Below are 14,528 nucleotides of genomic sequence, written 5' to 3' on the forward strand. Positions count from 1 at the left end.
AGGGGGAGACATCTTTGGTCAGCTTGGTGCTCGCAGGACGCTGGCACCCCGGGGCCTGGGACGGAGACCGCCCGCCCGCCAAGGCAGAAGCTGCTTCTGGAGTCAAAGTGGAAAATCTCAGGGCGGCTTCGTGGGCTGGAGCGAGGCTTCCACCGTTTCTCTGGAGGCCAGGCTGCCTGGCGTGCGCAGCGGCTGCTAACTGGGCGGGGGCCCTCCGTTGAGGAAGTATGTCATCATCTCGCCTTTGCCCTTGACCTTGACCACACCCCGGCACTCCAGCTGGTACGTGTTGGCGGCCAGCACCTGGTACATGTCTGTGGTGACCTAGGAGGCAAACGAGGAGAGAGGACAGGCCATTCATGACCTGAGCCCTGACTGCCTCCGACTCGGAAGGATGGGCGGCGTGCCCCTGCGGGGCGGCTCGTCCAACGAAGAGCCTCAGAAACCGGAAGGACGGCAGCACCCACCCCTGCTGCGTGGCGCGGCGAGCACCTCGCGTGTGCCTGCGGCCCGCAAACTGTCTGTCATCGTCCACAGTGGGAGAAACGCAGACGCTGAGGGGAGGCGCTCAGGAGCTCACAGCCGTCTGACTCCCCACAATCAGTGCCCAAGGGTTTACCAAAGTCTCACTCCTGAGTGATCAGAAAGTTCTAGAAACCAGTTTTTCACCACAGACAGTTGGAGAACCACTGCTGATCTCATTTCATCCTTCGGTGAGGTAAGAACTATGATCTCAGGCTCATAAAATCTAAGTCATTGCCCGATGTTACGTAGCTAATAAATGCTAGAGCCCGGATTCACTTCAGATGCCTGTCTCTGCTTTGGCTTTTGGAACAAAGAGGAGAACTCACAGGTGGTTTCAGTAATGACACAGCACTACTGCAGGGCGAAGGGCCAGAGCAGGGGGCACAGGAGCAGCAGGACGACGAGTGCCTCACCCCAAGGTGATCCAAGAGCCATTTCCGAGCATAGCCAGCACCCGCCCCCCGCCAGCGCCCCCATCACACGCCTGCTGTCGGACCAGGGAGGAGGGGGCAGCATGTTCCGTGAAAGGTAAGCCCCATGCAAAGGCGAGGTGCTGGGTTGTCTTGTGGTTACTGACTGAGCCCCTCACACCTGTCTGTGGGTGGGGTTGGAGGCTCTGTAAACACTCATCCTGTCTCCCCATCTCCCTTGAGGACCCCCACTCCCATCCTGCTGTCCCTTCCCCCGCCCCCCGCTTTGGCACAGGGATGGAGGTGAGAGGCGGCCATCTGGCCAGGGCCCTCAGGCAGCAGCCACAGGCCAGCCCCTTCGTTCAGAGGCCCCCCAGGGGAGAGGAGTTAGGGGCCAGTTACGCAGCGTCTGTGTGAGCAAGGACCTTAACAGTGGCCCCCGAGGCCGGGGGGGCTAAATGACCGGCCACAGCCTCACAGGGACCCGGGGGTGCCGGACTAGAGCCCAGTCCAGGGCCTCTCTGTGTCAGATTGGAGCAGAAAGAACCAAGGAAGGCCTGAGAAAAACAAAGAAAAGAGGCTGAAGAGCAGCAGGCCTGGGAATCCCAAGCACCAGCGCAAAGGATGAAGAGGGGAGAACGTCTCCAGGTCTCTGGCCAGGCGCCTTGGCTGTTGAGGCTGGTGGGAGCGCCATCCCGGGACCAGGGGCCTCGTCTGGTTCTCACAGCTAGGCCCTGAGTGCTGTGGGCTCCATCTGGCAAGACCCTGCTCGTTGCGGCCGCCTCGTGTCCGCTCTGCGTGCCTGGTGGCTTGGCATCTGCAGCTGGCTGCCCTCATCCCCCCCAGTTCCTTCTGTGGCCAGTAGAGGGCTTGCACAGGGTAGAAGATCTGTCCAAGGTACCGACGGACCAAAACACAATTGTGTTCTCCAAGCTTCCAAGATACCAGCGCCAACTGCCCCATCACCCTCAAATCTGGCTGTGGAAATTCTGACTGGGAACAGCGGGCGGCCTGCCGGAAGACCACTTAGCATCACACAGAGGTCCCCACAGGGGTGCTCCTGCACTCACCTGGATGCGGTCGGGCACGCCGGTGCTGTCCATGCGGCTGGCCACGTTCACTGTATTGCCCCAGATGTCGTACTGAGGTTTGCGGGCCCCAATCACCCCAGCCACTACGGGGCCGATATTGAGCCCTGCAGGGGACAGAAGTGAGAGTGCTCATCAGGATTCAGACTGACGCTTGCCCTGCCTGCCCTCACTACCGTTCCCCCCCCCGCCGACTCTTGGCCTGAAGACACCCAGGGTCCTCCCGCCCTGAGGCTGTGCCTAACGCCACAGCTGCCACTGCTCTGCTCCCATCGCATGCTTGCTATCTTGAGACCACAGGAACCCCATCACATAGCCGCTGCTCCTGTGTCCTCGCCACCCAGGCAACGTTCAGCTCCTGCAAATCCACCGCTGGACTGCCCTCTTCAAAGTTTCCAGTAACCTCTGCGTTGTCTGATTGCCTTTCCGTAATTCCCCCTCTCTCGGTGGCATTTAAGTTTTCACCTTCAACTCGGACTCAATATACCAGACTCGCCATTTCCTTCTTCCTTGCTCCTCTGTTTGTTTCAGGGGTGCCACCATTCTCGTTCTTAGAACCTACCTCCTAGCCCACCTCCCTGCCCCCAGGGTCTCCTCTCTCCAGGTAATCCTCCCTCAGGCCTCTGAGCCAGGGCGGTGGTGCTGCAGCACCGTCCACATGGGCTCTCCCTCTGCATCTCTCTCCTACGCTTCTGCTCCGGTCTGTCCGCCTTCCCAGTCCCGCCCAAGACAACACTGAGCAACCCTGCCCCTGAGCCTCTGCCGTGCTGGTCTCCACCTCAAGTGTCCTTCCTCCTTCTCTCCTGGCGAAGTCCTTCCTGGACACATCTGCCTCAACCGGCATTCGCTAGACACTTCCTGCCCCATCTCCAAGCCCCAGGGTGCTCCCTCCTATTACATAAACTGTCTCTCACACTGTGCCTTATTAAGCCTCACTGTTGCTTAACTCTTGTGTGTGAGCAGCAGGACCACGAACACAGCAGAAGCTCCCACATACACCCCTTGGCCACTCACTAAGTCAGAAATGTCATCAGTTTTCAAAACTGTTTCCTCCACGACCCTCCTCTTTGGTCCCATCAAACCACATGTAGCTTTTTACCTCATGTGCTATTCCCAGGCTGGACTGTCGCCCTCACTGGCCAAAAGCCACGCTCCCCAGGGAAGACGTTCCTGAGTCTGTAGGACGGGATCTGCCACACAAGGCTCCCAACTGCCTGCCCAGCTACTTATCTGCCTGCCACTCAGTCCCCAGTCCTGGTCCAATGAAGGAGCTGGGGCAGCTCACAGAAATAAGTACACACTGGGAGAAAAGTGCAGAAGAGTGCGGATGAGGGAGATGGGGTGAAAGGAAAATAAGAATGGCAACATCCTAGGAAACCAAGAGTGACATTAACACAGAAGCACAGGCTGCCCGTCGGTTAAAGCAGGCCCCCAGCTGGATCTGGTTTGGCTTTCCAGCAGCCGATGCAAAACGAAAACCTGGTCCAGTCCATAGGCATGTGTCCACAGGCCCACACGGCCAGCTCCTCGGGGAAAGCCCAGTTCCCAGCACTCGGGCCGGAACGAAAGGTCTCCTGAGGACATGCATGATCACAATATTGACTTTTAGGAATCCAATATTTCAGTCTAATGTGCTAATTTGTAGAACTGAAACACCAGTATTTTTGTTGGTGAATCTCTGTTCCTTTTTTACAAAATTTGAAATCTGAATAATTTTTGGCCTGAGATATTTCTTGGAGGGGGGGTCGATCATACAGTAAAATTTTGACAAGAACAAAGGTCTGCCCTTTTGGAAAGCATTCTTTACCTCCACCATCCTCAGCAGGAGGAGAGAGCAATGCTCGAAAAAGCAGTTTCTTCTGAAAAAGGAACACTTACTCTGAAAGCCTGGGCATCCTTGGCAAGATACATGCTAAAAAAACAAACTGCTGAGACACCTTGAACCTTATCAAGCAACACAGAGTTGTGATTCTGAGATCATCTTGTGGATATAGTAGGGGAGCGAACAGGCAAGTGTGCTGATGTACGTGGGTTTTCTCTGCGCTATTCTTTCAGCTCTTCTGTAGAGTTGAAACGTGTCAGAATAAAAGGTTGGGGTAATAAAACAACAAAATTGAATACCAAAAGGTGTACGGCACAGGGAATATAGCCAATATTTTATAATAACTTTAAATGGAGTATAATCTATAAAAATATTGAATCACTATGTTGTACACCCACAACTAATATAATATTGTAAATCAACTATACTTCAATTAAGAAATAAAATAATAAAATTAATACAAATAATGAAAAAAAATTATATAGGGTTTTGGTTCAAAGATTTTCTGAACAAGTAGAGTATGGCTCTGCCTGTTTTGAAACTGACCCAGGGCCTCTGCTCAGAGCTCCCCACTCTCTCCCGCAGCAGCCCTGCCTCCAGGACACCACAGCATCTACGAAGCTCCTCAAAGCCACACAGCGAGGGCCAAGGCATTTGACAAAGAAGGGATCCAGGGAAGATATGCGGACTTGACTTATCTCCACATCCTCACCATTTCTTTCCCCAGTTCGCGTAGACCAGAAGAGCTTTCACAGCACCTAGAAGATCGTGCTCACGTGTGCACAGAAACCACTTGGAGCTCAGTGATAACCTGTCTCTGAGTTCCCGCCTCTCCCACTGGGGGCCCCTCTGCCCTTGGCGCACAGCATCCCCCCACAAAGCCTTTCTGGCAGGCACAGTGAGTGGGAGAGGCAGGAACTCGGAAAGAGGGTGTCCAGTGCTTACCACCATGCAGAGGAGGCACCTCCAGGCCCTGGGAGAACTCTGCTGTGTGATGGGGGCCTACCCCCACCCCTCGGGCAGGGACACACTGCAGTGTCAGCCTCTGCTTGGACTGGGTCATGGTGGCGGCAGGGGGGATGGTGGGTGGGAGTCCCAACAAGCCCTCGGGACTCCAGGCCGGGCTCACCGATCTTCATCTGGAAGTTGTTGAAGGAGTGCTCGTTGATGTACTTCATCTGGTCCATCAGCTTCATGGCGAAGTCAGCCAGAGCTTTGATGTGGGTCTTGCCCACCTTGTCATAGGTGGAGTCGTTGAGGCCCGAGGCGGCCATGTAGGTGCTGCCGATGGTCTTGATCTTTTCCAGCTGCCTGAACCGATCCTCACTGATGATCTGGACAGATGGAGGACAAACTGGGTCACCCCCAAGGTGGGCACTGAGGTCTGCAGGGAAGTGCAGCAGCACGGCCCCTCTTGTCGCCTCAGTTCACACAGGGGGCCCATTTCCGTCACCAACTCAGTGCAAAGCCCTGGTGCTCCCCAACAGTCTGGGCTTCTCCAGCACTTACCCTGTGGCTGTCTAGTGGCTGTGGGCTATCTGTGAGCCCAGCCCCGTACAAGAGCGCCTGGGGCCAGGTCACTAGTCACCTCTGGGGCTCTGTCCTCCGACAGGGACTGGCAGCCATCTTCCCCTTTCCCGGCTCAGGTCTCCATCCCTCCCAGGGAGACCTCCTCACCACTGTCCAGCAGGACACTCTCCTCCTGTCTCCAGGACCTGCCGGAAGCCTGTCCACACCCATTGCAGCCAACTCCAGTTACCCCGCCGCCCGGGAGTCTCGGGGCCTGCTTCTGACACTGCCTGATCCCAACTCCACGCCCCAGCCCCTGTATTCCCGCTGGGCTCGTCCCTCTCACGCTCACTAGGCGGTGAGCTCCCAGCCCCGAGACTGCTCTACTGGTCACAGCATCCCCAGGTGGCGCACACTGGGTGCTCAACAAGGGAGTAATAAACCAAGAAGAAAATGTCTTTGTTTCTGCCTCTGCTGTTCAGGGCTTTGCATCTTTGTCCTGCCTCCTCCTGGAGCCTGGGAACTCCTCCTCCCTCGGACTCGCTCAAATGCTGAGTCCCAGCCTGAGCCCCATCCAGTCCTAGCTGGCATGAGAGGAATGGCGGGTGATGGGGGCGAGTCAGCCAGGCGGGGCTTCGATGGGGCAGCCAGCGTGCACAGACTGCGAATTCAAACAGCTGGGCTGGAACTCCAGCTCTGCCGCTTGCAGGCAGTGACCCAAGGCAGGACGCTTAACGTGCGGGGGCCACGTCCTCCCCATTGTGACATGGTGATGGGGAGGAAACGTATGCAGGTGCCTGGGACACAGAGCGCCTGACGCCTCTGCTCACATCTGGTGATGGGAAAGGGGGCGGCGGGGCCCGGCCGCACCTCGTCAAAGTCGGCGATGATCTCGTTGAGCAGCCTCAGGCACTCGACGCCCTCGTTGTTGGCCTCCAGCTCCACGTAGAACTCGGAGAAGTTGGCGATGGAGGCAAACATGACGGCCACACACTCACACGACTGATAGTAGAGCTCATCGTTGCGCCGCTCGCGGGCCAGGAAGTGCGCGGCTACGTCCTTGGGCAGGATGTTGTGCAGCAGCCGCCGGTTGTAGGCCTGCAGCTCCTCCATCTCCTCCTTCTCCTCGGTGGCCTGGGACAGAGGACTCGGTCAGAGGGAGGGCAAGCATCGTGCTGCTCAGAAAAGGCAGTGCAATCCGCCCACGTGCCAACGCAGGCCCAAGATTTCAGCAAGTGCTGACTTCGCATCCTCGCTGCTGTCTCTACTTCCTGGTTTTCTATGAAGAGCATCTCTTACTTTGACCAACAGAAAAGAGAGATCTGTAGGTAGCTAACTCTTCCTGCCTACCTCTTGGAAAGCGACGCCTATGAGAGCATTGATCCTGAAGGAGGGAACCCTGAGTGGACACAGGTCCCGGAGGAGAGGCCGGAAGGATCCTGTCTGCCCCAGATGAGGAGAAGGCAGGAGGGTAAAGGGATGGTCCAAAACCACACCCAAATGGCTCTCCAGCCACCCAAAGGCTCCTCGACCTTCCATTTTCCCCTTCATATCGGGAAATGCGATCGGAAAGGCGGTTTGAGAAAAATCACTTTAGCAGACTGACCACAGAGGAAAGGGCTCGAAGCACTGCCCGTTCTCCCTGGTTCCCTGAGAGCTGACTCATCCCAGGGCCAGACGCAACCCGCAGGGCCAGGAGGTGCAGGTACCCCGAGGTTCCCACCTGGGCGGGACAAGGACATCACTGATGACTTTGGTTCTCCCCTAGCTTGGGTCCTGGGTCTGGGACAAGCTCACTCTCCAGGATAAAGGGGCAGTGCAGAGCCCTCGGGTCAAGAGGCCAACAGTGGCCCACAGGCTGAAGCACAGAGGTAGTCCTGCACCTCGGCATGCGACGAGCCAGATGACCAGAGTGTTCAAGGGACACGGGGTACAGACTGGAGTCTGCAGGCTTCCTCCCCTCGATGGCAAACAAAATGGCCCCCTGAACTGGGGGTGGCCGTGTTGGTAAGGCAGGCAGGCAGGCAGGCGAAGGATCACTGGCAGGGCTGTTTAAAGGATCCAGCCAGCCCGCCTGGGCCTTCCCTAACTACACATGGAGGCCCTTCTATTCACTGCAACTAGAACATCCAAAAGGGCCAGGACTATTTCTCAGGGCCCCGGATCTCCCGGTAGGCGGTGGCTGCCTACAGGGAAGGAGCTGGCACACCTGCAGGACTGGGTCCAGCAGGGAAGGAGAAAGCTCAGGGACCCTAAGGCTCAGGGTCTAAGCCTTGCCTCTGAGGTGAGAGGACCCACTTCATTCCTGGAGCCACTGGAAACGTGGCCACAAGGATGGGGATCACACCCGAGGAAGCTCCTGGACCCTCAGGTGCCTGGGGGCGGTCCTCCTGCCAGGTGACCTCTGCTCCTATGAGGTGGGACAGTTTGACCACCCCCCTCCCCATAAATAAGGGCCACCTTCTCCTGCTCGGGAACGGGTGTGCCAGAGGGAGAAGGCTGGAGCGGGAATCCCCTGCTTCTCGCCTGCTGTCCCGTGGAGGAGCCCAGCTGGTCCATCTGCCTCTGAAAATGCACCTGACTGCCCCCACCCCTGCTCCCCACATGTCTGGGGACGCTGGAGCGCCTCAGCTCCTCGGATCAGCCTGCAGGTGGCAGAAATGTGACACGTGCCTTCCCAGAGAGCCTCTGCCCAACATGGCAGGCAGGGTGGCTGTGGAGGCTGTGGGTGGGGACTCAGGGAGCAGAGACGCGGCTGGGGACGCACGCCAAGCGCAGAGGCCCTGGCCAGGTATGGCTGCCACATCTGGGGAACTCTGCCCAAGACATGCAGCACAGCCAGCTGCTTCTAGGGCTGGGCTCTGCCCAGGCAGGATAGCTTAGGGGTCCACAGACGCTTGCTGGTCCTAGTAAGTTCAATGCTGTGGGAGGGGACAAGAATGGGCTCTCCCGAGAGCTGAGGCCGAGTGGAGGGGGCCTTGCGGGTTAGGGTGTGTTCCTCGTGCAGGTGCTTCAGGGAAGCTAAGAACCCCAGGCTCCCCACCTCCCCGTCAGCACCGCACCCACCCATCATGACAACAGACCCGACAGCTAAATGGGCTGCTGCATAAGACTGGGCGTGCGGATTGGACCATCACTCACCCATCCCAAGGACCTGCGTTCGGGTTATTGTTTATGCCTCCCCAAAGCCCTGGAGCACAAGGGGAGATGGAGGGAGGTGGACGCATCATGAGCCTGTCAGAGAGCTTGAGTGGAGAGAGGCTGACACACCTATAGCAGGTAGAGACACGCTCACCACCCACCCGCAGACACACACACAGTGTGCATGGCCTTCTTAATTGTTTTCAAAATGGGAAGTGGTCAGCCACTTCCCTTCCAATTCTCCCTTCCTTCCCGCCCTTGTGCAGAGCCCTCGGTGCCTGAAGAAGGAAGTGATCAGAGGAAGGGGTGCCACGTGCGGTATGTCCAGTGTGCAAGGAAGCAGGGCAGTGAGGGGGAGACGGCATGGTGGGGCAGAGAAGGGGGCTGGGGTGGGTGGGAGGTCGGTTCCGTCGAGCAAATGAGTAAATAGATGAAAGGAATGGAAGGGGAGGTTCTCACTGCCAGAGATGATATTTGCATGCATGGAAGGGAGAAGGCTAGAAAGAAGCCTGAGGTGTTGCATTGGCAATGGGGGTGCTGCTGTAAACTCACGGTTTTAAATATCAACAGACAGATATTGGAGTAGTATCCATCTATATGTATGCGTGTATGTGTGTTTGTTTCTATGTTCCTCTATACCTACATACATTTCCTGGCTTTGTCCACAGAGAGGACCTAGAACAGTGAGCACACTGAGTGCCCTGATCTGGGTTTCTAAATACCATTCTCCACTAAAAAGAATTGGGGCACTTTGAAGGGAAAGTACGTGATGAGCCCCAGACATCTTCTTGTGCCAGAAAGTAAGAAGATGCTCAGAGAATGATAGAGCCAACTGAAGACACACCAACCAGAGCCAGGACAATTAAAGCATTAAAATCATGAGAGGAGCAGAGTAAACCCCACTGAATCCGATAGGAATCCGGGAGTCTGTGCTGACGTAGATAAATGAATGACCAAGTAAATGCGAGGGGGAGGAGGAGAGCTCTGCCTTACAGGAGAATGCTGATTAACAAATGCAGAAGGAATGACAGACATAGGTCATCACTACCTGGCAGGCAGGAGTCAGCAATGGATGCAGAGGCTGGTGGGTGAGGTTTGCTGGAGATCAGAATATTGGCGTAATACCAGAGTATCTTTCCACAAAATGCTAATTGAGTACAAAGGGGAAGATGGGGACCTGACAGTGGAGAAATCTGGCAGACGCCCACTTGAGTGGGTGATCAAGGTAAATGTCACCAGGGGTGGGACAGACCAACATAGAGGAGTCCCCAGGGTGATGCTCTGAGAAGTGCAGTGTCATTTCCACGGTTTTCCTCCAAGAAGGCATGGCCTGAGTCTGGACATGGGAAACATCAAGGGCTCGACTGAGAGTCACAGAATAAGGACCTCTTTAAGACTGGCAAACATGAGAGAAGAAGAAAGACAGGAGACATGACAACTACATGCATAGGGTACACCAGATGGGATCCAGGGCCAGAACTGGGACAGTTGACACAACGTGAACAGCTCTGTGGGTGGGATGGCATTGTGGGTGGACGGTGTTGATTTCCTGACTGGGAGTTCACACAGGGATAATGCAGAGAGTGTCCCTGCTTTTGGGAGGTAGACACGGAGAATTTAGGGGGTTGATGGGGCATCGTTTCAGAAAAGAGAGAGAGGGGGTGACGGAGCAAATGTAGACAAATGGCTGGGGAATCTGATGAAGGGACTGGTGGAGTTCTTTATACTGTTCTTTTAACTATTCTGTAAGTTTAAAGTTATTTTTTAAAACTTCCATAAAAGAAGATAAAAATGGGGGGGGTGCATGGGTGTGGGGTAGGAAGTCAGGGAGGAAAGATAAAGAGTGGAAATGACCTGTTTCTGCAGCCACACTGCAGAAACACTAACAATACAAGTGCCTGACATCGACTGGGTCTTCAAACCTCCCCAAACCCTCAGCACAGCTGGGGTCGGTGGGGGGATGGATGGGGGCAGGCTGCAGCCGGGGACGCAGGAGGCAACGGGAGTGCTTTGGGCAGATGTTGGGGCCTCAGACCAAGGGGACTGGAGGAAGTCTTGTCCACAACACATCCCTTTTTCCCTGGCTTTTTTGGTTCAGGGAGGTTCACCCTGGCTGAAAGCTGGAAGGCTTCAGCTCTCTGGGAGAGACAGGCACCCCGCCTCATGGCTCCTCCAGGTCTTCCGGGGCTACAAGAAAGCTGCTATTGCCTGGGCACCGGGGAGCCAGAGGTAGGGGCTCCGGGGAAGCTCCAGGCTACTCTGCTCAACAGGCAGGCGGCCTCGGTTTGACCCTGTGCCCTCAAGAGCTGGACAAGGCCCCGAGATGCGGGTCAAGGGGCAGCTGGTCACAAAGATGCGGAGTGGCAGGCTCACCCTCCCTGGGCTCCGCCCCTTTCTCGGGGCCTTTGTAACACAACAGGGTCACCCAACAGCAACCACCTTGGGAAGGGCTCCTGGGGGAGGCGGGGGTGTGAGCAGAGGAGTGGAGGGGCGTTGGCCCTGGAACCCACAAAGCCTGGTCAGCCCCCAGGAGAGACCTGGGGACCTCCTGGGAGCTTCCCCAAGAAGAGAGGCGTGAGCAAGTCGGGAGGAGGCTGGGAGGCTGCTCTCTGAGAAGAGAAGGTGCAGCCTCACACTGGGTAACCCCGAGGCCCCTCCCAACCCAGGGCATTCCGCATGGAAAACATGCTCCCCCAGCCTCAGGACATCCCCACCAGAGACACCCAATAGCAGGGGCAGCCAGATGCCCCCGTCTTCACTCAGCATCCAGTGAAAATCCAGGGCCTCCTGCCCCGGCCCGAAGACTTTAATCTCAACATTACTAGGAAGCAGAGGATGGAGGAGGCCTAAGCGAGTTGCAGATGAGCTGAAGAAGTGGTCTGCACACAGGGGCCAGGCCAGGGGAGGCAAAAAAAGCCGGGCTAAGCTAGGCCTTGCAGGCGGCTGGGCTAGAATAACAGGTCTGAACCCCACTTTCACTCCCATCTAAGACCAGGCTTTCTCTTGGGGCTTCCCTGGTGGCACAGTGGTTAAGAATCCACCTGCCAATGCAGGGTACATGGGTTCGAGCCCTGGTCCGGCAAGATCCCACATGCCGCAGAGCAACTAAGCCCGTGCGCCACAACTACTGAGCCTGCGCTCTAGAGCCCGCGAGCCACAACTACTGAGCCCGTGTGCCGCAACTACTGAAGCCCACATACCCAGAGCCCGTGCTCCGCAACGAGAGAAGCCACCACAATGAGAAGCCCGCGCACCGTAACGAAGAGCGGCCCGCGCTCGCCGCAAATAGAGAAAGCCCGTGCACAGCAACGGAGACCCAACACAGCCAAAAATAAATAAAATAAACATATATATATATAAAAGGCAAGACCAGGCTTTCTCATGGGCCCTTGGGTGCCCTCTCCTGCATCTTTTGAGGTGGTCCAGCAGGTCGGAAGGGGCCATAGGGGCTGCTGCTGTAGCACCTGGAGTACCCTGTGCATGGCCCAGCAGCACCCCTCCCGCAGGTGGACACAATCACGGCGCAGGGCACAGAGCCTGGAGGGCAGAGTGTTGGCTGGGTTCCAGCCCCACCGGGGCACTCAGCACCCAGCACCTCTGCCCCTGCCTGAGCCACCTCTCATCAAGGCCAGGGCACAGCCACCTGGCTGGACTTCCTGTCGACGATCTTTGATGCCCCTTCCAGCCATCTTCCCCTGGAGGGGTCTTCAAGCCCAGTTTAGGTCACATCGAGCCCTGCTCAGAAGCCTCTGGCACCAACTCCTGCACTAAGGCCTCCGCGGCCCCAGGACTGCACTCCCCCTACTTCTCTCCTCTCCTCCTGCCACTGTTTTCCCCCTGCCCTCCTGACTCCTTGCTGCCTCTGCCACAAACTGGGCCTGTCCATGCCTCCCCTCTGTCCCGGCATCTGGATGCCCACTGTCTTTGTGTCTGAAGAGCCTCTCTCCCAGGCCCATCAGAGTCCCGGTACCAGGTACTGTCAAGGGTGGGTTTGTCTGGAGCTCCAGGGTTTTGCCTCTTGGCCCCAGAGAGCAGGGAGCAGACTCGCTGGGACGCGGGGCACCGGTCAGCTGGTGAGCAGGACGCCTTGTCAGTGCAGAACCCAGGCCCAGCCCAGCCCAGCGGATGAACTGCTCACTCACAAAGTGCCATGAGGCCTGGGGGTCCCGCCCCCCCCAACCCCACCCCCGACCCCCAAGCCCGGGACCACCCACCTGCAGTTTCCAGAGGAAGTCGAGGCGGGCGGTGGACTCCACCTGCTGGGCGTGCAGGTACAGGGCCAGCACAAAGACGGAGATGATGATGGGCGTCACCACCTTCAGCGCCACCTTGGTCGCGTGCTCAGGGCTGCGGGCGGGAGATAGATGTCCTGGCACTTCAGGCCGGGCTCTGAGGCCCCTCAGGCCTTTGTTTCTACCTCCCACTCCAGGCCCCCTATCCTCACCCTCCTTCTCTAACTGCCTGAGGTGTGCCTCCTCCAGGAAGCCTTCTCAGTGGGCAGCCCCTGCTCAGCCTGCAGCTCAGCAGCCAGCACTCTTCTCCTGATGGCTCCCTCTCCCCCATCACTGGGGCACTTCCCTCTGGTTACATCAGGGGATGAACGAGGCCCTTGTAAAAGGCAGCATGTACATCTCAGGTCTTTCTCAGTTGACAAGACAGGGGTTGTAACAGGGGAGCCAGGCAGGCCATACTGACCATCTTTGGGCAACCTTGGGCAAGTCCTCTTAACTTCTCTGAACCTTAGTTTCCTAATCTGTAAAATGGGATAACACCCATATTTCAAGATTGTGGCAAGAATTACAGACACTGTATGCAAACTCCTTGTACAGTGTCTGACAAGCAGTAGAAAATCCAAAACTGGTAGCTATTATTGTCTGACTATATTTCTGTTAACATTATTAATCCTCCCAATAAAAACAGCTGTCCCTGACCCTGCTCCTGTCCCAGCAGAGAGCCCAAACCTTGAAGGCTGTGTAGACTCCCTGCCCAGGAGCAGCCCCGAGGCAGGGCCTAACCTACACACCCTGCAGGCCTCTCCTCTGCTCCTCTCCTCTGGTGGCAGAAGGGGCACCTGTTCTCCTGCACCCAGGATCTCGTGCATGCCCCTGGGGAGAGCTTGAGGCCTGTGGAATGACCTGTGGATCCTGATGACCTTGGTCACTGAGTCTATAAATCATCTTGGGGTGGTAGAGAGATCATAAAAGAAGGGCACCTACCCAGTGAGGCCCCCTTGGTACCAAGGGAGGGGAGGGCCTCCTCCTTCATCACCCACCTTGCCACCAAGGCCCCCTCCCACCTGGGTACCGCTGGTGGCCTCTGGCTGCTCGGTGCCAAGGGCAGGCAGGGGTTGTATCAGGGAACTCGGAGAAACAGCTTCAACTCACCACTGGGAGGTCCCGTTGTTGTTGAAGTCTCTGTGAACAGGAGTTGGGGAGGGCTGTTCAGGGCTGCTCCCTGCATCAGCAGCCTCCATGCCTGCTCTGCTGCCCCCCAGCCCTGCTGTGCCCCTCTACACCCAGCTCTGCTTCCCCACGCCTCCTACTTCTGCCCCCACCACTGCTGCTCCTTTGCCACCCCCCCCCCCCCACAGCACCCCTCTTCCCAATCCAAGGTCACTTTCAGGATGGGAGGCTTGCAGAAAGGCCAGCCCCAATTAGCATCTGGTCACCATGACCACAAATCACCCAGGCCTTACCTGGGAGCCTGGGACCCCCCCAGCACATCCACCTGGGCTGAAGCCTGTCCCCTCTCCCACCCCAGCCAGTCGCTGCCACCCGGAGGAGGAGAAACACTACACCTGCACTGTCCAGTATGGTAGCCACTAGCTACACGTGGCTACTGAGCTTAAAATGTGGCTAGTACAGGTTAAAATGTCCTGTAAGTGTAAAATAGATACCAGGTTTTAAAGAATTAGTGTGGAAAAATGTCAAATATTCCATTAATCATTTTAAACTGACTATATATGAAAATAATACTCTGAATATATTGGTTAAATAAACACATTATTAAAATTGCTTGTTTTGCCTTTTTAAT

The 14,528-nt window shown here is 56.6% G+C and overlaps 1 protein-coding gene across 1 annotated transcript in view; it reads right to left on the bottom strand.

Annotated features, from left to right (window-relative positions):
* Positions 1-58: 58 nt before the first annotated feature.
* The window catches only part of ADCY5 (adenylate cyclase 5), a 153,099-nt gene continuing 138,629 nt past the window's right edge, over positions 59-14,528 (bottom strand). The window contains exons 16-21 of the mRNA XM_030858428.3: positions 13,880-13,909; positions 12,710-12,842; positions 6,225-6,488; positions 4,975-5,179; positions 2,006-2,130; positions 59-324 (exon numbers count right to left, since the gene is read on the bottom strand). Coding sequence (XP_030714288.2) covers positions 196-324; positions 2,006-2,130; positions 4,975-5,179; positions 6,225-6,488; positions 12,710-12,842; positions 13,880-13,909 — 886 coding nt within the window. The 3' untranslated portion in view covers positions 59-195. The remainder of the gene's footprint in view (positions 325-2,005; positions 2,131-4,974; positions 5,180-6,224; positions 6,489-12,709; positions 12,843-13,879; positions 13,910-14,528) is intronic.

Source organism: Globicephala melas, chromosome 4 (genome assembly GCF_963455315.2).
Source record: "Globicephala melas chromosome 4, mGloMel1.2, whole genome shotgun sequence".
In the NCBI taxonomy this organism is placed as follows: domain Eukaryota; kingdom Metazoa; phylum Chordata; class Mammalia; order Artiodactyla; family Delphinidae; genus Globicephala; species Globicephala melas.